We start from the raw sequence: 22,918 nt of genomic DNA, 5'->3' as shown, positions 1-22,918 counted from the left end.
TCATCTTAATGAAAAGGTCTTTGAGTCACAGATTTTATTTCCAAGATACGTGTGACCTTGCGCATAGGTGAACCCGGTGACTGTGGCGTGTGGTTTCCAAGTTCAGGAGAAAACTCGGCCTTCAGGTATTTTCTCCCTTATATGTATGTGGAAGCAAAAAAAACAGGAAAAAAACAGCTTAGTAAGTGTCTGACATTTTTCCTCAATTATCTAAAAGTTGGCATTACATCAGCTGCACAGATGTAAATATAGAAAATAGTAGGTGTGTTAAGTCTCCTGACCTATTTTTTTAAAGCCTTTTTTACAGAGGGCTCTCTTGAGTATATGTTTCTGTCAGTAAATAGTGGTGTGGCATTAATGTCCATTTTTCTTTCTTTTTCTGGGAGGTTGGAAGTTTCTTTAAATGCTTATTTTCATCTTTTAAGGCTGTTTTTAGCTCTTGCAGAAGTGTTGTTATGCTTTCTGTCAATGAATCTGCTCTTTCCCAAGATGGTTATATTTCAGTGAAGTTGTGTGCTCTGTTTTTTCCTAACTATCCCCCTCTCTATACATATTTCATATTTTCCCAAATAAGCATTTTTTCCTCTCTGAACAATGATATTATTGAGCAAAGTAATAAATAATGTAGCTGAGTGGTTTGGTATGAAAATCAGCTGAGCTGTATTTTTTTCAAACACGCAAAACAATCCCTTCTTTAATTTCAGTGCTAAAAATCAGAGAATTAGCAAAATAGATGTGAATATTTTGGGTATTGAGACCTGTCCTAGGTCCTGATTCAGGGTAAGTTCCCCGTTTGAGGTAATATTTAAGACCTAGTTTAAAGAAAATCGAGTTACATGACTTCTCAACTGTCAAAGGACTTCTTTAAACATTCTGTGGAAATGAAGTTTTGTTTGGTATAATGTGTGTGTTAGAATCTTTATCTATAGGCAGTGTTATAACCATCTCTGTGTATGGATACTTTGTGGAATTAAATGTTGTACAAAATAAAGATTTTAAGTTGCCTTAGAAATTGAACTTTATATATTACTGTAAAAGTACGGAACAAACCCAACCAATTCTGAAATCAGTTTGTATTGCCATGTAATTGCTGCTTGTAAGAAAACAAGTGAGGAGTTAAAGTGTGTTTTCTCTTTTGCAGGTGTTGCTGAAATAGTTTGATTTATTTAAAGCTTATGATTTCATGCAATTGTGCCTGATTGTTAGTGCAGCTGTCAACAGCTGCATGCTCATTTAGCTAATTGCATTCTAGTAAGATAGCTAAGTTTATTTTAAGATACGCAGTTGTGCACATTTTTTTTTTTTTAAAGCAACTACACACATTCAGAATATTTAGTGCGGAAAGGTCTGTGCTATCACAGTGAACAGTCATTGCTATAGGGGAAATCTGAGAGCTTATAAACAAGACTGTATCAGCCAGTCTAGTGTGTGGATAGCATCTATGAAAAGTTGGACCATGCCACTTAAATTCATGTAGTTCTAAAGGCCTTGAAATAGTCTTGTCCTTGGAGTTAGTTTCATCATCTGCTCTTTGGAAGTATTTTATAGTTTAGCATGTAAAACTTTCATTTAACAGGCAACTGATTCCTACTGCTGCATCAATATTCTGGTTGTGTATACAGGAACTATGAGCTTCTGTTACATACTGATAATCTCCTTCAAGAAATACGTACCTGGAATGAGAAATTTGTATATGTATAAGAAGCATATAGGAGAGTAGACTATCTATTATGCATGCTAATTTTGTATAGAATACTTACATGTTTTTTACTGGTATATGTTAGCTACGTAATTACAGTCGACAGTATAAAATTTATAATGCAGTGTTGTTTTTATTTGTTATATAGCTTTATGCCAGTATATACAGGCCTCTAAAACCCGAGATGGTGCCAGCCGTTTCATTTCAAGTGCAACAGAAGGTAAAGGAAAAAGTGTGGGGAAAAAAGCACACAATATTCTGTTCATCTGATACCCTATCTTCATGGGCATTTATGTGGTTCTCGATCTCTTAACCTTCTAGACTCTTTCTTCACAGCTAACTTCTTCTAATAGATGGTGGATACCCTTTTTTCCTAAGTCTTGAAGAAGAAACTGTGATGCCACTTGTATGTCTATCTTAAACTTGCATCATGTTTGCATCTTGTCTATTTGTGCTTTCCTTCAGTAACAAAATTCCACTGAAACTGAAGCTTTAGCTATGCTTTAACAAGAATCTGAAGTATCTGAAGAGTAGCTTAGAGAATTGCTGTCATGACTGCAATCTCAAGATAGTCGTGCTTAAGGAAAAGCACAGATACTTAATGACATAGAAATGTTACAGTGCTAATCCTTGCTAATATCTTCAGTCTGATTATATGCTAACTAACTGTCTTGCATTTTCTGTTTCTCTTAAAAGGAGTGTGTGCTTAATTCACTTATCCTCACATCTACCTGCTGATGTCCTGCTTTTTGGCCTTGTTTGAGTTTAAGAAGAGAATGAAATATTTACTTCTGTGTTTTTCTTTCACCCGCAGGGGAAAACTTTGAACAGACTCCGTTAAGACGCACATTTAAGTCCAAAGTTCTTGCTCGCTATCCTGAGAATGTTGAATGGAACCCTTTTGACCAGGATGCTGTGGGAATGGTCAGTATCACTTAACAGCTTTTGTATTTAACACAGAAACCTATCTTAACAATTGAAGGCATTCATCTGTGTTTTCTTTGACGAAAAAGTATGAGATCTATTGTAAATTTTAAATAATAATTAATTTCTCTAAATTGTGCAGGCTCAAAAGGCCTTTTCATTTAATTGGGTTATTTTTAAAAGGAAATTAAGTTAAAACTGCCAAGTGATAAGTCTCAAGGAGGGATTTTTGTTCTTTTACAACTTTTTTGTTACACTGTAGAGAAGTGGTAGAGAAATAAATTCATCTGCAATTAATGAATCTTCTTTGTGCATGATTCTTCTGTTTAATGGAATGCGGTGTGGTTTCTTAATTTAGCTAAAATACAATACTTTTCTCTGTCAGGTTTCTGGTCTTAGTGACCGAAATACTTTCCTTCATCTCAGTTTGATTTCTATTATTTTCTTCCTATTGAGGTTGGTAACAAAGTGGATATGAGTTTCAGTAGAAACTGCATGCAACCCTTTTAATATGTTCATTTAGTTTTTCTGATTTAGAAGCGTATTACTGTGTTGTACAGAGATGTAACACTTGATAGAATTTGAAGTGAAATGCAGTGGCAGTCTGTGGATTCTAAATCCTATTTTCACCAATGTTTCTAGAGACAGGGGGAGAGAAAAGTGTGTTTTAATGGATATTATCTCCCCTCCCCCCCTTTTTTATAGCTGTGTATGCCTAAGGGGCTTGCTTTCAAGACACAAGCAGATTCCAGAGAACCTCAGTTCCACTCTTTTATTATTACTCGTGAAGATGGCTCTCGGACATTTGGATTTTCTCTCACATTTTTTGAGGAAGTTACTAGCAAACAGATCTGCAGTGCAATGCAGACCTTGTATCATATGCACAATGCTGAATATGACATTCTTCGTACTCCACCCACCAATGACAAAGATAGCTGCAGCAGCACTGGAGACTGCAATGGCACTTCTGTTTCAAAGCTACAGCGTTTTAACTCCTATGACATCAGCAGAGACACACTCTATGTCTCAAAGTGCATTTGTTTAATTACTCCAATGTCTTTCATGAAAGCTTGTAAGAAAGTACTAGAACAACTTCACCAAGCAGTGACTTCACCTCAGCCGCCACCTCTACCTTTAGAAAGCTACATCTACAATATTCTCTATGAGGTTCCTCTTCCTCCAGCAGGAAGGTCGTTAAAATTTTCAGGTGTTTATGGACCAATTATCTGCCAGAGGCCAAGCACCAGTGAACTACCATTATTTGATTTTCCGGTTAAAGAAGTTTTTGAATTGCTTGGAGTAGAAAACGTGGTTCAACTCTTTACATGTGCCCTGTTGGAGTTTCAGATACTGCTTTATTCACAGCGTGAGTACTTGGTTATTGTTTTCTTATCTTGTAGTGTATTGGCACATGGTCTTTTAGTTTCTTGAATTTTAAAAAAACACACAAACAACAGAGTAGATGCATTAAAGTAGCATTAGCATGCTAATGCAGTCAGGCTGATCTATGTGCAGGTTTTAATGTAAAGAAAAGAACTAGAGTTGTAAAGAATGTTGCATTGGCTCCTGGTTTTAGACACCTATACCTAAAACTTTGGGCTTTCATATAATCTGTATTCATGGACTGACTATCCTTTTTTTGTTGTTTCTGGAAATGTTGTGCTGTTGGATAGAGTAGTATGCCTTCTCCCATGTTCCTCTCCAGCTACTTAGCAGAATTCCCTCCAATCTCTGCCAAACTATCCATGTGTTCTGAGAAGATACAGAGTTAATTATATGTAGTTCTGGAGAAGAATTAATGATGCAAATATAATTTTCTCTTTGAGTACCCAAAGTCATATTTCAGTTGTTACATTGAAATAAAATTACCTGAAAAAAGTTTTATTTGACTGACTTTAAATCCCAAATCTCTGTTAAGGCCTTGAAACAGTTATTGCTGAAGTTGCGTAGTTAAAGCTTTCTTTGAAGAGGATAGGTGGCAACTAAGCTGAAACAGCATCTGTTTATCAATTAATAAGTAATATGGTAGTAGTATCCATTATCTGTGTTGAAATCTGTGAATATTTGGCTTCTTACTCTGCATCCCATTACTCTAACAGAGAGTATGTGGAATTGTCACAAGATAATTTTTCCCCTTTTTTCGTCCCAAGCTGACTAACACTAGTCCAGGCCCACCCACCCATAACAGTATGGTTTAAAGTAGACGGGCTGCATTTTGAGCACTTTTATAGTAATGGTAAAGAAGCCTAGAAAACCCCAAGGCAATTCCAGGGATAGTCCATGGTGTTACCGAAATTTGGTTTTGATATTTTCTTCCATTCAGCTGTCACTGAAATATGTAAAGTACAAATGGTAAGTATTTATAAAATATAACCTGCAGTTATTAGCAACATTCTTTTATTAGCGTGAAATACAGATGTTTGTGTGTTGAGATGTGTGCACAAACTAAAGCCAAAGATGGATTTTGTGTGTATAGTCTAGGTGATTAAAAGTGTGTAATGGCAGCAAGGCATTATGTCACAGTTGTTGCATTGCATAAACACTGTTAACTATCAGAGAAACACTATACAGCAATTCAAACACAGTCAAAAAACCTTATTGTACTTGATAGTGATTACTCTCTTGGATTTAAAAAACAAATTAATTTGCTTATTATTCATAGAAAATCTAGAAATACTTGCGGTTTCTTCATAAATGGATTAGGTGTTTATATATTTGAGATTTAGAGAGAGTTTTATGTGGGTACCTGTGTCCCACCAGTGGAAGATTCAAACATCAGCTCTTCCACCTGAAGAGGAACGCAGTCCCCCCAGACTGTAGTTGTGCTTGAGACCCCCTGTGACGGAGCCGCACGTGCCTGCCTGCTGGGAAGCACCGTGGGAGGGAAAAGCAGCGTGTGCATCGCCTTGGTGGAACAGGGTTCCCTGGTCTCTGTCAGGCCATCACCTTACCAGTACTCTTCTCTCCTGGGCTGGAGCTCAGCTCGCTTCTGGACTTGGCTTCTGTATTCTGGGTTCTCTTTCCAAGTTATATTAATAGGTTCAACTTTTTTTTCTTGGACACTTTCCAGGTGTCTGATCAGTGGCTAATTGAAGAAGCTCAAAATAGCTCTGGAACACTTGACTTTCTTGTTTGCACACACAGAGAATTCAAAGGGATCCAGGCAGCAGGTTTCCTTCTTTTGCATTGTTTTGGTTTGTTTAGGTTTTTGTGGGTTTTTGTTGCTTTTATTTGTTTGTTTTGTAGTTGTTTTGTTTTGTTTTGTGTTTTTTTGTTTTTTTTTTTTTTTTAAACTGGAATATACTAATACTTTCTGTTCTTTATTCTGTATGGTTCACTAAGATCTGAATTTTGCTGTTTTTAGAACAGGGTGTGTTGAATGGAGATACAGGTGATGGTGTACTCAGTTCTAAGTGGAATTGGAAATTGCTTGATCTTTTGTAAGGTCTTGCTCACATTCTTGCCCATGCAGCAGTGTGAATACCTTGATTTGATTGTCCTGTTGAGAGAGTTGTTTCCCACTTAGAAAAGTTTTAGAGGAATGCATGTGCATATAAGACAGGGAAGAATCTGAAGTTGCTCCTAGTGCTGAGCCAGTGCTGAGGATCTCTGGCAGACACAGTGGTGCTGGAGGCCTTCGGTAGTGCCCTCACCAGATGGTTCTGTGGGAGCTGGTTTGCATTCCTGCAATTTATGTTGCCTTTGTATCTGTGAAATGGACTTATTCCTTATCTCTGTAGAGCGCCTAGAACTCTTCTGAAAAGTGTGCGCTGAATTAAGACAGCTGTGAAATCTGTTTGGAGGCGATTTTCTAAACAGCTAAAAACAATAAAAGGAGAAATGGAATTCACCACTGCCACAGACTGTCATCTTGAACAGTTTTTTTTTAAGGGTATTTGCTGTCTGCTGTCATGTTTAAGCACAAATAAAGGGTTTTTTCTGCATTGCTTTTGAATCGCTCCTCCCCATCTTTTTTTTATTTGCTTAAAATTACGTTCACTCTGGAGATTTAAAGTATTAATTTTATTTCTTTGCAGTATTAGTCCCATTTTGCCCAACTCTAATCTCTTATGTAGGGCATTTTTTTCTTATACCTCTGATGATTTAGGAAACTTGCTGCTTCATGCACACATCTTTAATCAGACTGGTAGACGCAGAAATGAACATGAATAGTAAGTACTTCTACCCACTGCTTCTACTAACCGCATTTCTTTCTTCTTTTTTGAGGGAAAAGGCCCAATTAAAGAAATGTATGTTTTCTCTAAGGAGTTTAACATACTGAATACCTGTGCTCAGAAAAAAATATTGAGAAATGTTTCTTTTACACCATGCTTTGTGCTATGAACAGGCATGCCTAAAGCAAGCTCTCCAGGCAAGGCTTTATTCTCATGACTGAACTGCATTGCATGCTGCTTGTCTGTAGGTATATTTTTTTCCCCTTCTGTTCCCCTTCAGGTTAAAGAGAAGCTTTAATCCTGCAAGTAGCCCATCCTTCTGGTTTATCCATATACTTTCTGAAGATACTGAAACTCATCTGTGGTAATGGTCCACCACTGTGGGGGCAACTCTCTGCCTTAAAGCAGCAATATGGGAGTTGCATATGGAATAGACATTGCTTGACAAATACAACAGTTTTTCATTGTGATCCATGAAGTTGGAAGATTAGAAGGAAAAATTCTTCCAGAATGTGATCATGTAATGGTTTTAAATTTGGCTAAGTCGGAGAATTTCTGTAGGCACTGGAAAGACTTCTCTCTGGTAGAATGTGAGAACGGTGAGGTAGAATCATGGTTCTTACAGCTGCCACCTTCTTCCCATCCTTCTGCTGTCTTTCCAGACCCAAGACCCCTCAATTCTTCTTTTTCCTGGATTTACTTGCTTTTTACAGATCAATAAAAATATCTAGATATAGGTAAATATTAGTGTAAATTACTTCTCATACACATTTTAAGGGATAATGTATTCTGCTTACAGTAGCTGGTTAGAAGAACAAATCAGCCTTTTTCTGTGTTCTTAAGAGGCCATGTTAAAATCAAATGGTTTTTTCTTTTCCTTGTACAGTGATCAGTTAAGTACTTTCCAAATTAATAGTGCCCTAGTGATATGTCATTTTTTCCCTACCAGTGCTCTTGTACAATACGAGGCCAAAAGACTCTGTCATTTGCACCAGAATAAGCATATTCTAGTTTCAAAAATAAGAGCAAAACCACTACTGAAGCACATCTTCCCTATTTCAGTTTTTTTGACATTTTTTTAACATCTTATGTAGTGCTTTGGTACTAGAAGTGTGTTGCTTTCTTCTTTTTTAAAATAAAAAAAATCTCCATACCCTTTCAGGATAGGTGTAACTTGAGAAAACATTTAGATTATTTTGGTTTATGTTTGCAGGCTTCTTGCTTTTGTCCAACATCTTCTGATGTGCATAAAGCCTGCAGAATGTTACTTGCAGGCTGTGAGCATGCAGGCCAAATAGTTGGGAATGGCTTAAGCCATGTGGACATCCAGGATCAGAGAGCTGCATTTGCAGATAGCTGGGTTTCACAAAGTAGCTGCTGAGTGGATAGAAATTCTGTATTACTGATGTTACTTTGTAATTAATTTGAAAGGCTAATACTAAAGTTAGCTTAATGACAGAGGGAGAAGTTGTATTTAAATTAGCTGGCAGGATTTAGACAGAGGGGTTTTGTGTAATAGGAAAACACTGTTTCTATTCTGAGACTTGTTCTTTCAGATAAACAAGCTGAATATGAACCAGCTGGATTGTTTGTATATCTATGGCTACATTTAAAATTCCTTTTAAAGCTGAAGAAAATAGGTTATGGAATGGATTCTTTTTCTTCCCAAAGCTTATAATTAATTCATCACTTCTTTGCAGTCAGGCTGTGATTAAAGCTGCAAACCAGTAAGTAATTGCGTAGGCAGAAACTGGTATCCAAGCAGAATAGGGGAGTGCTGCCGGTGATATTAATTGATTGTTCCCTAACGTGTTTGAGTCCAAGTAAGCTTTTGGCAAAAACTTTAAACTGTTTAAGTGTTTCTCACTTGTTTTGGTTGAAGGCATCATCAGTCTCAGTATATCTACTGTGAGGCAGTGACAAGTAGCTCTGTGCAGTAACCTTTTCCACCAGCAGAGCTGGATGTGAAAAGAAAAATTGAAGGCCTAGATTGCAGAATTATGGCTGATGTTAGCAGAATCTGTGCTGAGTTGGTCTTGGGTTGTGGGATGCTTTGCAGATCCCAAACTCTGCAACTTTGTCTTCAAACAAAATTAATCATGAATGCCAGGAACTGCATTTCTTGGCCCTCTGTCTTCTGCTATCTGAAGTCTGAGTGGAGGATGGCTAAAGGATAGAATTAAAGCTGTAACCTTAGAAAGCAGTTAAGCTTAATTTTCCCCAGAGCATGTTTAGAACAAATGTTATGTTTGCAGTTTTCATTTGTACTCTGAAACAGTGTGCAACAACTTCAGAAACCTCAACACCTGTGTATTCAAGTGTCTTCTCCACTTTCATAGTGTCTGTAGTTTTATGAACATTTTAGGAGAAGGCATGCATACCCCCCACCCTAACACACATGAAGGATATTAGTTTTTTTTTTTCCTCTTCCTCCAATCCCCCTGCTTTCCTGGCTGGAATTAGATATTGTTGCAGCATCATGAAAAAGGCATCCTGTGTTTCCAGTTTGTACTATGTTTATAGCTTGACTGAAGGTATGAATTGTCTTAGTCTTGTGAGCTTGTTTTCTACTCTTTCCAGCCTGGCAGTTCAAAAGTAGTGTGAATGTTCCAGGAGTTGTATTAGACCACACACTCTGAGTTCATCTGGTATTGCTTCCTCCTTAACTGTGTGTAGATATCAAAACCTGTTAAAGATGGTTTTGTAGTATAAAAGAGGAGGGCAAGGTGTTGGCCCAGCATACTGCAGTGTTAACTGCTCTAGCCACCAGTTGCTGAATAAAAAGATCTTTTGGTATGCATGCTGCACAGGTGCATTTAGCACTGCTGTTAAATTCTAGGAGGAGTTGAGTTGTTTTTACATTGAACTGAGACTTTGGTCATACGTTGCAAAGGATGAACAAAGATGATCCTTTTTATTTTCTACACGGTTATTTCAGTCGCGCTATTGGATTGGCTACTGTACAGCACTCTTTAGAGACGTTTAAACAGTCTTTTAAAAAATGTTTATCTGGGAGATACCAGATGCCTTGGGTTTCATCCAAGGCTTCCATAGAAAGCCATAAGGACGGAGAAGAGAAATTATTTCTAGTGTGTTTTTTAGTTGATTACAATACTACTTCCATACTTAGTGTTCCTGGTAACCCTGGTATAGGTAGCAGAAGGTGATTTAATGGATGCTAAGACTCAGTTTGCTCATTTGCATATGACTTGTTGAATGACCTACTTTGCATTGAGCTCTTTGTTGTTTCTGCAAAATGTGCTTGGGGTGTGCAAGTCTGGGCTTTCATTAAGATGCTGCTCAGCTCTACTGGGTTTTGTGGTTTCTGTTTTAAAGCAAACTAATTTATTTAACTTTAATTTATTTTAAAATGTTTGTGAAAGAAATTTTTGTTTCCTTAATCTTTTTCAGATTACCAGAGACTGATGACTGTGGCGGAGACTATCACAGCACTAATGTTTCCATTTCAGTGGCAACATGTGTATGTTCCTATACTTCCAGCATCCCTCCTTCATTTTCTCGATGCTCCTGTCCCTTACCTCATGGGTTTGCACTCTAATGGGCTGGATGACAGGTCAAAGCTGGAACTTCCTCAAGAGGTGAGAGGAGCTTGTTTCAATTGATTAAATATTCCACATGACTATGAAGGAAGTGAGAAGTGAGCCAAAACACTAGTGCTAAATGTAATAGCCAGTGTGAAGTTCTTGCTGGCTCTTGTTTGGGATAGCTCTTTATTTTTTGGAAATGCTGGAGAAAATCCGGTGAAAATAAACCCCTGTTTTGGAAACTGTATGCTCTGATAAAATTAAACTGTAATTTTACAGGTGTTGGTGCAATGGGGTTACAGAAGGAACATTTTTGTGCTGCAAAGCCTAGCTGTGTAGTGCTAGGAAATGCAAGGAAGTGCAGTGTGACTTCACCAGCTGTGGCCAGAAGGCCCGTACAGCTGCTTTTGTGTGGTGCTGAGTGAGCAAAGCTTGACTGGCTGCTGGGCTGGGCTGGTGCCTGACTGTGTGACATTAGGCTGGGTTTCCTTGCATTTCTGAGCTGGGGTTGGCTTACATGGGCCCAGCCTGTCAGGTGTCTGCACCAAAACCATTTTAAATTTTTTTCTAGAATGCAGTCTGCATATACTTGAGCAAACGGGTGCTACTTGAGGTAGTGCTCAGGAAGTCCTCCTTTGTAGTGAGGCTCTGTTAACACCAGCCACTGTATCAAGGAGAAGCAAATGGTCTGTACAGGTTCTGCAACTCATACAGGAGGCTGGGAATATGTTCAAACTGCTTAGAGGTTGTTTTTATTTACTTTATCCCATCATTCGCTTCACTGATACTCTTTTTAGGGATGTGCCAAGATTGAGTTTGAGCTGGTTGTGAGGATCAGGGGATCAAGAGTGGTTGAGCACTACCTGTCTGCAGGAGCCATGGCCGGTGTCTGGTGTCTGGCTGCCTTGTGAGTCAGTTGCATCAGTCACCCGAATGACTTCTGCCACTGAATGGTTTATTTGCTCCTGTATATAGAAAATGCTGAGCGTTACAGAATGGTCTGGCTGGCTGTTGTCATGAAGCTGGACACCTCTATCAGGTAGCCCTGTGGGAAGTGAGTGCTTGCAGCTGTGGCATAGCACAGGTCCGGCCCCTGTGAGAGTCTGTGAGAGTGCTTGCTTGTAGGTTTAACTTTGTGGGGAAGGGACTGAGTAAGCCATGGGAAACACCCTGCTTAAAGTCACTCCTAGGATTCTCTAATCTCTGCCACTTTCTCTGGTTGTCTGTTTTCTTCTATTATCCTTCACATTACTGGGAAAGCAGAAGTGTGGCAGGCAGAGGGTTTTGTGGTAGTGTTTTTTATTTCCATTATGAGGCAGTGCTGCAACATAGCTTGACACAAAAAAAACTTTGAAAAGCTGCATGAAATTAAAGACAAGATATTTTTGTGAACCTTCAGTCTGGTCACCATGCCAACATTGCTCTTTTCCTCAAATCCATATGCTGATAGTTTTCATTTGTTTTTCCTGGCAAGTTCAAAGGAAAATTTCTCTTCAAACTGTGTTATGTTTTTCTGTGAAAACTAAAGTATTTAATATCTCGATTTCCTTCTTTTCTCCCTCTCTTTTTTTTGCACTGGTATAATTAATAACAGAGTAGTGTATGTTCTTGCCATGAAAACAGTATATTGCTTTGGTTTACTACATCTTTACAAAATTGTGGATGTACTGACGGGCCTAATTAATATGGTTAGTATACATTTTAGAGAGAATAGCTGGGGAAGTAAAATGCATGCATGGATATGCATGTTAATATGTATTGTGGATATTTTCACTGTTATAACGAGCTTCTAAAAGTCTGTCCTCCTCCTGTAAAGAATTTACTCATTTTAAAATCACTGTAATACTTCCAATTAAATTAACATACTTCAATTTCAAATAGGTATTTCAATTATTTAAAAGGTAAATGGTTTTGAAGTGCTTTATCAGCTTACTTTGGAGGTTTAAAGTGAGGTACTTGATCCATTTTTAGATGATAGAATCAAAGAATGGTTTAGATTGGAAGGGACCTTAAAGATCACCTAGTTCCAACCCCCCTGCCACAGGCAGGGCCCCCTTCCCCCAGCCCAGGGTGCTCCCAGCCCCGTCCAACCTGGGCTTGAACCCTTCCAGGGAGGGGGCAGCCACAGCTGCTCTGGGCAACCTGGGCCACTGTCTCACCACCCCCACAGGAAAGAATTTCTTCCTTATTATAGAATCTAAATCTGCCTTCTTTCAGTTTAAAACTGTCACTGCTTGTCTTATCCCTACAATCCCTGACAAAGAGTCCCTCCCCACCTTTCCTGTCCCCGCTTTAAGCCCTGGGAGGCTGCTTGAAGGTCTCCCCCAATCCTTCCCTTCTCCAGGCTGAACCCCCCCAGCTCTCTCAGCCTGGCCTCCCAGGGGAGCTGCTCCAGCCCCCCGAGCATCTCCGTGGCCTCCTCTGGCCCCGCTCGAGCAGCTCCGTGTCCTTCTGATGTTGGGGGCCCCAGAGCTGGACCCAGCACTGCAGGGGGGTCTCACGAGAGCGGAGCAGAGGGGTAGAATCCCCTCCCTCGACCTGCTGGCCACACTTCTCTTGATGCAGCCCAGGACACGGGTGACTTTCTGGGCTGCGAGTGCACATTGATGGCTCACAGTCAGTTTTCCATCCACTAGTACCCCCAAGTCCTTCTCCGCAGAGCTGCTCTCCATCCACTCATCACCCAGCCTGGATTTGTGCATGGGATTGTCCGGACCCATGGACAGGACCTTGCACTTGGCCTTGTTGAACTTCATGAGGTTTCCCCGAGCCCACCTCTCCAGCCTGTCCAGGTCCCTCTGGATGGCATCCCTTCCCTCCAGCGTGTCACCGCACCACACAGCTCAGTGTCATCAGCAAACTTGCCGAGGGTGAACTTGATCCCAATGTCCTTGTCTCCAACAAAGATGTTAAACAGTACCAGTCCCAACACCGACCGCTGAGGAAAGCCACTTGTCACTACTCTCCACTCGGACATTGAGCTGTTGACTGCAACTCTTTGAGTGCGACCACCCAGCCAATTCCTCATCCATCGAGTGGTCCATCTGTCAAATCCATGTCTCTCCAGTTTAGAGACAAGGATGTCGTGCATATTTTTAACAAAGATGTTAAAAATGAAATCAAAGTAGTATTAAAAAACTAATCTGGCACCTCAAGTTACATTTTGTTTTATGGATAGCCTTTGATGAAGGTGGAGGCGTAGATTTTTCATAGTATCTTACAGAGTTCAGAATTGTTTGGGAGGGCAGGGAGGGGAGGACGCACAGGACTGAGATATCAGCAGCAATGTGCCCACATGATGGAATTTGCAGGATTTAGACTTGTCCTTCTGAAGCTTCAGCTGTTCTCTTTCTTATTTGAAGAGTAAGCTTCTAAAGCTTTGTACACAATGGGTTTGACTTAGTTTCAGAAGTCCCCTTGGTAGTCACTGCTGACTAAGGTTTCTTGTGAACTGTTGAAGTTCTTAGCACTGCAGGCTGAGAATGTAGCTATGGCATAGAAATGGGCTCACACATGTGCTGGAGACTTCAATGGTGACTTAAAAGTTATCCTCTACCAATAGATTTGCTTATCTGAGAGGCAAAATAGAGTGGGAAGAACAGGAGCTCACTATTGTTGAGATTTTCTTTGTAGAGGGTTTACTTTAAAACAAAAAACAATAACAAAAGAAACAAAACAACCAACAAACAAGAACTTCCCCAAAACCCCCCAAAACCTTCTGTTGCATCAAGAAATAAATGTACCATTTTAAAGTGTAAAACAGAATTCAGAGTGCATGATGGTCTCACTATGTGAAACTATTGCTCAGTATCAGTATTTCTGATATTAATAATTTAATCAGTCAGCTTTAATATATTTAAAACTGCAGATTACAGATTCATATCAAAACTACTTTGATTTATGGCTAGGATTTCAGATATCCTTCACTTAAAGAGCCAAGGAAACTCTACACTTAATTTCTGATATAGAAAGTGACAAGAAACATGAATAAAATGTGGTGCTGTAGAACAGTAGAAGAGTGCATATGGATTCTATTATTTGTACTTCAATAAAGAGAAATTTATCATCAGTAACAAAAGGGATATTAGTATTTAACATTGCTTATCTCTAATGTTTGGAATGTATATGATCCTTTATGAAATCCTTGGGGTGAAATATGAAGAACTTAATTTCCATGTCCTGCCTCTAGGCTCCTGATTCATAGATAATAGTAAGTATCAGAATTTTCCTCACTTAGCACAAAAGGTATATAAAGAACTGTTCTATGTTTTAACTTATTCTGAGTTCTAAAAAATTTTTTTTTCTTTGTCTTGAAACTGCATGAACTGTGTCTCTGCTCACCTGTTTACATGGATGCCTGGGACAGCTGCTTTTATAGAAAGGAGCATCTAATTTAGACAAGGGCCAAAGAAGTGAGCTTTGGCAGAAAATCTCGTTAGTGCTTCTCAGTTGGAAGGCCTTGTGGAAGAATATAATATTGCTATCTAGCATAGTGTGGATGCCTCAGTGTCACTGTAGACTTCTTGATTGTGGTTTTGTAACTAAGTTTTTTAAAAGACTAATTTGTTTTGCTCAAAGTGTTTTAAGCTAATATATGTGAAAATACTACTGTCCTAACTCGGTCAGGTTTGGTTTAAGTCTTGTGCACATGCTGTAAGGCTTGGTTTTGTTTGTGGTGGCAGTCTCCCATATTTTTATATGGTGCTTTAAGGGAATGTTTTACCATGGGAGCATGGAAACCCAGCTGTATCCTAGAAGTTGATGTTTTGTCAGATGATGATTAAAATCTTCAGCAAAATGCAAGTTTAGACTATCCATTTGGTACCTCAAAAACCAGTGCCTGATGAAGAACTCGTTGAAGTTCACCAATGACTTGAAGACGTGACCTTCTGTAGCCCAGTAAAATTGTGGAAAAGACTGGAGTTTCTTGTACATGTCAGTGCACTTAAAGTTAAGCTTGTTCTTGCATGTATTGCCACTTTGCTGAGGGCTCCTTCCGTAACCTTGTGGTTTCACTCATAGCTGCATCAGAGGCTTGTAAGGAACCCAAAAGAGAAAGGGCGGGGGGCATGGGAGAAGTGGTGCTAGAATAAGGTGCTTCAGAAATCAAAGCGGAAGGGAAGAACATTTAGCTGTTTCAGATGTTGCTGGCAAGTGTGGTTTGTCTATCAGTAAAATTGATCAAAAAAGTGGTTAAACTAGCTTTCTTGCAGATCATAAATGCAGCAAGTACTAAAGTAAGTTTGTTCTGATGTGTCTTTGAATTTCCCTTTAAAGAAACTTCTACAGTGCTACATCAATATATTTTTAACAAGCAAGTTAATCTGGGCCATTTCATGCTACTGGATTTGCGTGTGCATCTTGCCACTCTAATGGAGGAGAATGGTGGAGATTGAAATTATTTTGAGTGAAAATAAGCAACACTGAGTCTTTCAACACTGGTTAAATCAAACAAAAGTAGAATCTCATTTAAAAGGCTTGTTTTTAATTAAGTGATCCCAAGGGTCTTGGACAATAGCTTTTTATTTTAGAAAAGTTGAAAGGTTTTAAAAGCTGAAGTCTAGTTCTCTGCTTGTATAAGGCAGACCTTTATTCTCAGTATTTTTATTTCAACCATTAAAAAGATGTTCAATGCTAAATCTTAAAAAATTGTCTATGGTTTTATTTTTGTATGCTGTTTTAGAAGACAAGAAAAATCTTTTGAAAAGCCTTTTTTCCTCTTGATGCCAACACATTTAGACCAAACTGAGCAAGATAATTATTTTGAAAGAGAATCACTGCTTTGTATGCATTCTCAGGCTATCTGGTGGTGTGATAGATCCTTGATAATACTGCAAATTTATTGGCAGATATCAGTTTTATGTTTTCCTGTACTTCAATGTTAAACAGCCACTTGAGGAGTTAAATTCATGTTTCTGAAAGCTGCAGCTGTATGTTGTTCTCAGTCACAAATTCTGGGTTGTCATGAAGAACAGCAGTGCTGAGAATAAATGCAAAAGGTCACCGTCTGCTTACAGAAATGGCACAGGAGCATCCTTTAGAATTTAGGACCCTTGTAAACACACTTTCCACAAGCCTGCTGTGTGTGTATAAATTTGCGTATCTGTGTTTTCTGTGTGTTAAGTGGGTGGTTATTTGCAAGGTTGGGACCTAGTACACAAAGGTGATTACATGCTGTAGAAATGCTGTAGATGAACGATCTTTAGTTTTTCAGTGCTGTATTCAAGCAGAAGCCTTAACTCAGAACTATGTTTCAAACTGACTGTCTAGAAGGGGATGTGAAAACCTGTACTTAGAGCACCTGAGCTGCACAGAGAATTCAAGTAGTGGTGATTGTGCTATCAGAACTGACTGTTCTAAATTGCTGTAGGCATCTATTTGCATACCATGTAATTATATATTAATGTTTAAAATAAACCCTGTTTTCTCTTTAGGATGTCAGTGGGGTGGGGAGCTTACTCATCATTAGTGAATGTTAGTTCCTCCTTACATGTCCTTTTGGCAGAATCTAAATAATTTCCTTCTATATTTTTAAACAGAGCTGAAAGGAAGGATATGGGCTTGATGCAGGTCTTGCTAGATCTGTGTGGGTTTGGCCCTTATTGTACTTGAGGTCAAACTAAAGAATTGCAATTGTCTTCTGGCTTTGGAATTGATGGGTGTAGTCCAGACCCCACTGAGCCAGTGAAAAGTTGTGCTGTTGACCTCAGGGAACCAGGCTTTGGCATCAGATACGTGACCAATGACTTACTCGCACCTACATTTCTAAGGTTTATAAGACTTGCACTTGGACAGCCCGTTATTTGTGATGATAAAAGTTTATGGGAAAGACAGGTTTTTAAATGAGGATGTGATGCCCTTTTTCCTTAGTGTTGTGTCTCAGGAGAACAGTTAATTGTATGATGATGTTTTATGTCCTCTCTGGTAACAATCTGCTATTGAAGTGGTGTGTAACTACTGGAGATTTTCTTTTGGTCAGAAAACTTATACGTCAGCAACAAAGAAAAGAATATTTGACTGTTCTAGAGACCTGAAATACAAATCAACTAAGTTAAGGATCTTCTTTAAATGATATTTCTATATACACATGTTTCTAAATATCTTCTCTTTATATAATTTTAATTTTGTATGTGTAAAATTATGATCAGTGTATCCATAGACTAGGATAACATACAGAGCTGTCACCTATTCACATCTCACTTAACTGCACTGCCTCCAGAAAGAAAATGACTAGAACTTTGTGGTCGAAGAACTCCTTTATTTTTCTGCTTTGTGTATTTGCCCAGTTCCTGGCATGCAGAATGCTTTAGATGGCCACAATTTCATAAAAAATAAGTGCCATTTAATTTTTCTTGCTTTTTAAGGGAGGGGATCCCTCAGTTCTTACTGGTAGTCTGTTCTGTTGGATCTGGAGTGTAGCAGCATTGTGAGACTTACTGTTTTGGTGTCTGTTACTGGCAGTTTATTTACTTGCGATTTAATTTTTACAGAAAAATGTTACTTTTATACCTCTTGACGGGCTAGTGAAGCGAGGTGTCTTTGCTGTTTCTGTTCCCTGGGGAACACGGCCTTTTCAGAAGTGCTTATGCAGTCCTTGAGGATGATCTCAGTCTCCCTAAGTTGAGAGAGGCTAAAGCAATCTACTGAATCTACTTTGCTTATACTGCTCTAGGTAGTCCTCTATCTTATGGGCTATTAATCACTAAATAAGTGTAGAGCGTCCCCAAAAATATTCTTTACACTCTTTAGAGTATTACTGCACACTAACATACTTCTTTTTTTTTTTTTTTTTTTTTTTAATGCTTCTATATAGGGCAAATTCTGGGAAATGTAATATTAAATTGCATGATAAGCTATCATCATGAGTGGCTAAGAGTGTTCAGACTATTTGTATTGCTCTTAAAGAGAAACTCTGCAGAAGGGATATTTAAATGTTGGAAGAATTCGCCAGAATAACCTAGATACTTATAAGCAGTTTGAGCAAGCATTAAATTTGCCTTTTTCTTCATTGGCAAGGAGCTTATTTTCAGTGTGGAAACGAGAATCTCTACATTGGTAAGACATCCAAAAACTGCCTCTTCCCACCCCTCCCTTCTTCCCCTGCTCAGCTCTGCTCCTGATCTCTCTACCCCTTCCCTTCCAGTGGTGCAGAGGGCAGGGGATGGGGGTTACAGTTGGTTTGCTGCTGCTTCCCTCTCAGGAGGTGGGGGGGAACATCGCACATTCCTCCCTGGCTCCACATGTCTCCCCTCTCACTGGAGACAGTCCTCCGCAAGCCTTCTCTGGTGTGAGTCCTCCCCACGGCCACAGCTGTTCCTATGCTGTCCTGGCATGGGTCATCCCTGTGTGTTGCAGTCCTCCCAGTGCCAAAGCACAACAGCAGGGGCTGCTTCTCCCCTCAGAGTCCTGGCCTCCTTTGAGTGAAGCCGCCTGTCCTAGGGTGGGCTTCTCCACAGACATCAGGTTGGCCTTGGCTCCATCATGGACCTCCATGGGTGGCAGGGAGGTGGCCCTGCTGTCTCACCGTGGGGCACAGGGGGTCTCTGCTCTGGTGCCCCTTGCCCCATTCCTCCTCCTTCCTTCCACTGACTTGGGTGTTCACATAGATATCCTTCTTGTAACTCTTCCTCACAAGTCCCAACCCCCTCTCAGGTTCCCCTTCTTAAATATGTTATCATAGAGGCGCAACCACTGTTGCTAATAGGCTCAGCCTTGGCCAGCAGCAGGTCTGACTTAGAGCCGGGGGAGCTTTGAGAAGCTTCTCACAGGGGCCACCTTTGTAGGCCCCTGCCCCACTACCAAAACCCCCGCCACACAAACCCGGCATACCTCAGCACCAGTTGGTGGGCACTGTGTCTAGTTTCGCAGCCTTAATTCTCTCATATCTTGCAGTGCTTACAGTGTTCTGATAAATACTGGTTGACTTGACTTCTAATCATCACAGAACCATGTATATTATGGGGGTCTTGAAGTTCCTAAATTCAGGTTGTTTACATACTGTCTCTTTGTGCCAAATGTTTCTCTGAAGGGGGAGCCGACGCACTCTGTGTGCACCCCTAGCCTGCCACTGGAGCTGCCATGCTGGATCCGCACCCACACACAGCCTGCCGTGTTTGAGCAATGTTGATACTGGAGAAGTCTGAACAATGACACTTGCCCTATTGGGAAAATAAAAGCTTTCTAGGGTACACCAGAATCTGGTTCAGAATCAAGGTCTTAGTTCTGTTTATTGACCTTGGATTCTTTTGCAACACCTAATTCAATTTGTGATTTAATTTACAGGAAAGGATCTATATAAGAGCTACTAAACTTTTTATATACATTCCTTTGAGCATAAGAAATCAATCCCAGTATTAAAATGCTAAAACATCTGGAAATGGAGAATTGGAATTCTTCTATGTGCCTTTGTAACTATGGGCAATAATGTGCCAGAACGTAAATTAGACTTTTTCATGCAAAGTTCTGTGCGAATCTAGTGTAATAGGCCCAGTGGAGTTCTGCTTCAAGAATTACAATATTTTTTAGAATTATAGTGTTGAAGTTCAAGAAATAAAGCACAACAGATATTTGTGTTTTAAGGAGAATTGACATCCTAGATCTCTTCAGTAAAAATGCTGAGAGCTAGATCTATCACAAGAATTACACTATTTTAATGTTAAGTATGTTTTCACAACAGTTTACGTACATGAAGGGGTCTTATTAGGCACAGTTTATTCTAGTCTACTTATGATCAGTCTCACAGCAAAATCCTGCTGGAATTACTTTGTCCTTACTGATGCTTCACTGCTTGTGTACATTGCTCTGATTTCTGAAATCATCCATCATTCATTCATAATCTCTTCCCATTCTTTCTTTCCTATTAAATTGTGAGAATGCTTCCATCCTTCTGGACGTCTGAATCATAATAAATAACTGGAGATCTGTTAACTTGCGTGACTTAATATATATTTCTGCTGCAAAGCTATAGTTAGACCTGAGTTCAAGTGTTCCTCCTAGAAAAATGTGATGAAGCTAGGTTGAAAGTACCCCATAATCTGGATGAAGGGATTTTCTGTAGGGAAGGCTAAACAGAAAAGAAGCAGTCCATGTTAATTCTGTAATGAAGAAAAACTGAAATGCTTCTGTAGAAAAGCAAACTTTCTTCTGTGTACTTAACTTTTCAAGCAGATTTCATACATGAATGGGGTTGTTGCTGTGATGTATGTAATTATGTAATGTCATGAAACCATTTGATACGGATATTGCAATGCAGAAGCCAAAAGGGGAAACCACCCCTCACCGAATACAGGGTGAGGTAAGTCCTTGAAAGATGCATAGCTTCTTTTGATGTTGCTGTGGAAGCCACATAGGTGGTTTTCTTTTCTTCTTTTTTTTTTTTTTTTTTTTTTTCTTGGTCTTTTTTGATGGTAAGTGAGATGGAGATTAGAACAGGAAAACAGAATTGAAACTAGTTCAATTCATTGTTTCCTCTTGGAAATAAACTTCTAAACTTGTTCAAGGAATTGCCTTAATTTTCAAGTTGCTTACAAAAAAATAGAAGATTACTTTATTATAGCTTCTGCAGTACACCTTTTAGAATGTCATTTGTTAAATCTCTTGGAGTGGATTGATAATTGAATCAACAGGCAGTCATCTCCTTATGTGTGCATGTGTATGAAATAGCATTGTGAGTATCATGTATTTAAAATCTAGCTGTATGTGTATCAAAAAGTTAACAGATCTGTACCTAATATATGCTTCAATCCCCTTTGTACCTAGTAAACAACTTTAAAATAAGTCTTCTTAGTTGAAAGACCTGGAAATGCAGGATTTGTGCTGTTTTCTTCAAAGGCAACCAAACAGTTCAGTTATCATTGGGGCAAGTCTGTTTTACAAAATAGCCAAACAAATGCAAGTGTATTTGATTCTTTTAATAAGCACAAAACTCAAAGATGAATAAAACATGACCGTTGTGCTTACTGATATTGTAATGGTATCCTGTTCTGAATTCAATCCCAGGCTAACCTGTGCTTTGTGGATGTAGACAACCATTTCATCGAACTGCCAGAAGACTTACCACAGTTCCCAAATAAACTTGAGTTTGTTCAGGAAATTTCAGAGATACTAATGGCTTTTGGAATTCCACCTGAGGGAAACCTTCACTGCAGTGAAAGTGCCTCCAAGATGAAGAGCCTCAGAGCATGTGACCTGGTTTCTGATAAAAGAAATGGGAACATAGCAGGATCGCCTTTGAATTCCTATGAGTTGCTAAAGGAAAATGAGACTATCGCAAGACTCCAAGCACTTGTTAAAAGAACAGGTGTGAGTCTAGAAAAGGTAAGCTATGAAATTATCTGCACTCTCTTTGGACCCGCAGCAGCAGGTGGTCTGAAGTCATGGTCCAAAGACTCTTTTTGTCTGTCTTCACCAGAAAGATCTTTAACATGTTCAGAAACCTTGTGAACATCTGTAGAGACAAGGGCAAGCTTGGGGGAGAGAAGAAATGGGGTTTAACCGCAGAGAAGCCTTTGGCTATCCTCCAAGTGTTTCTTTGCCAAGATAATGTGTTTAAAAATGCACCTTGACTGTTTGTTCTTGGTTTTAATATTTGTTCTAAATTTACACCAATTTCTTATGATTTACATGTTTAAAACTGACATTCAGATAATCCTGAAGTTGGAAAACAATCTTGGTTTCTGTAGGTATCTTTCTTTCTCATTGCTTGTAGAATATTTTTAATTTTGCATGTATATAATATACTTTTCCCAGGGATACTGGGGCTTTTTCCTGGTTGGTATTTTGAAGTACGTTAGTGTCTGATTCCCAGCAAGTGAATGTGCACAGCTCGTGATGACCCTTGTTAGATTTTTCTGGTGATCAGAACTGGGGAAAAAATTTGTGGCCCTTTTTGCATGAAAGGTATTACCTGAAAGACCACTGTAGGTTTTTTGAGCCTTTGTGAAATGAAGATTTTTCTCAACAAAGGCTTTATTTCTTGCATGTTTAAATTATCTTGACCAGTTCTTCATTGCATAGTCTGATTCCTACCCGTGTGACTGTAACTTGGGCTACAGGTGGGGCCAAACAGAGGTAGAAATTGTGTGACCTACAACAGGTTGGGGAAGAGAGCTGTTTTGTGGGGAGCGAGCTGCCTACAAAAAGAAGCATTTAGTTTCTGGACAGGGTTAGATGCTCAGATCAGCTGTGTTCCTCTTCTCAGGTTTTTCTCTTGTATTGTTTTCTTCTTGTTCAGGGGAAAATTGGTAAGAACATTTTGTTCTTTTCCTGAATGGATTAGGAAGTGATGGGAAAAGTACAGGTCTTTTTAATTTATTGTAAGTTTTGCACATTTAGGCCTTATCTACTCTGTATTCTCTTCCATTGTAGTTAAAGTCCCATTTTACTAGCCTTTTATGCGATGATAGAAGTGTATAGGTTATAGCTGTCAAAATTTTCTCAAATACATAAATGAAAGCCTGCTTTAATGCCAGATACCCAATTAATGAGGACTGTATAGATGCCAGGTGCTACTTAAGAGATGCGGTTAGAAGAATTGGCTGAAGAGCAGAGTGCGTTCTGGCAGAGGGCAGGGCTGT

General features: G+C 39.3%; 1 protein-coding gene across 6 annotated transcripts in view; it reads left to right on the top strand.

Annotated features, from left to right (window-relative positions):
- DENND5A (DENN domain containing 5A) overlaps positions 1-22,918 on the top strand; it is a 72,148-nt gene that overhangs the window by 18,309 nt on the left and 30,921 nt on the right. For 4 of the 6 annotated variants that reach the window (XM_042784771.1, XM_042784769.1, XM_042784770.1 and 1 more), the window contains 5 exons: positions 1,848-1,919; positions 2,514-2,623; positions 3,329-3,989; positions 10,210-10,397; positions 21,342-21,659. In XM_042784771.1, coding sequence (XP_042640705.1) covers positions 1,848-1,919; positions 2,514-2,623; positions 3,329-3,989; positions 10,210-10,397; positions 21,342-21,659 — 1,349 coding nt within the window. The remainder of the gene's footprint in view (positions 1-1,847; positions 1,920-2,513; positions 2,624-3,328; positions 3,990-10,209; positions 10,398-21,341; positions 21,660-22,918) is intronic. The other 2 variants (XM_042784773.1, XM_033006810.2) reach the window with 1 other exon arrangement.

This window comes from Tyto alba, unplaced genomic scaffold (assembly GCF_018691265.1).
Source record: "Tyto alba isolate M040663 unplaced genomic scaffold, T.alba_DEE_v4.0 Super-Scaffold_8, whole genome shotgun sequence".
NCBI classification, from domain to species: domain Eukaryota; kingdom Metazoa; phylum Chordata; class Aves; order Strigiformes; family Tytonidae; genus Tyto; species Tyto alba.
The sequence above is the reverse complement of the archived record's forward strand: the minus strand, read 5'-3'. Positions and strand labels throughout refer to the sequence as shown.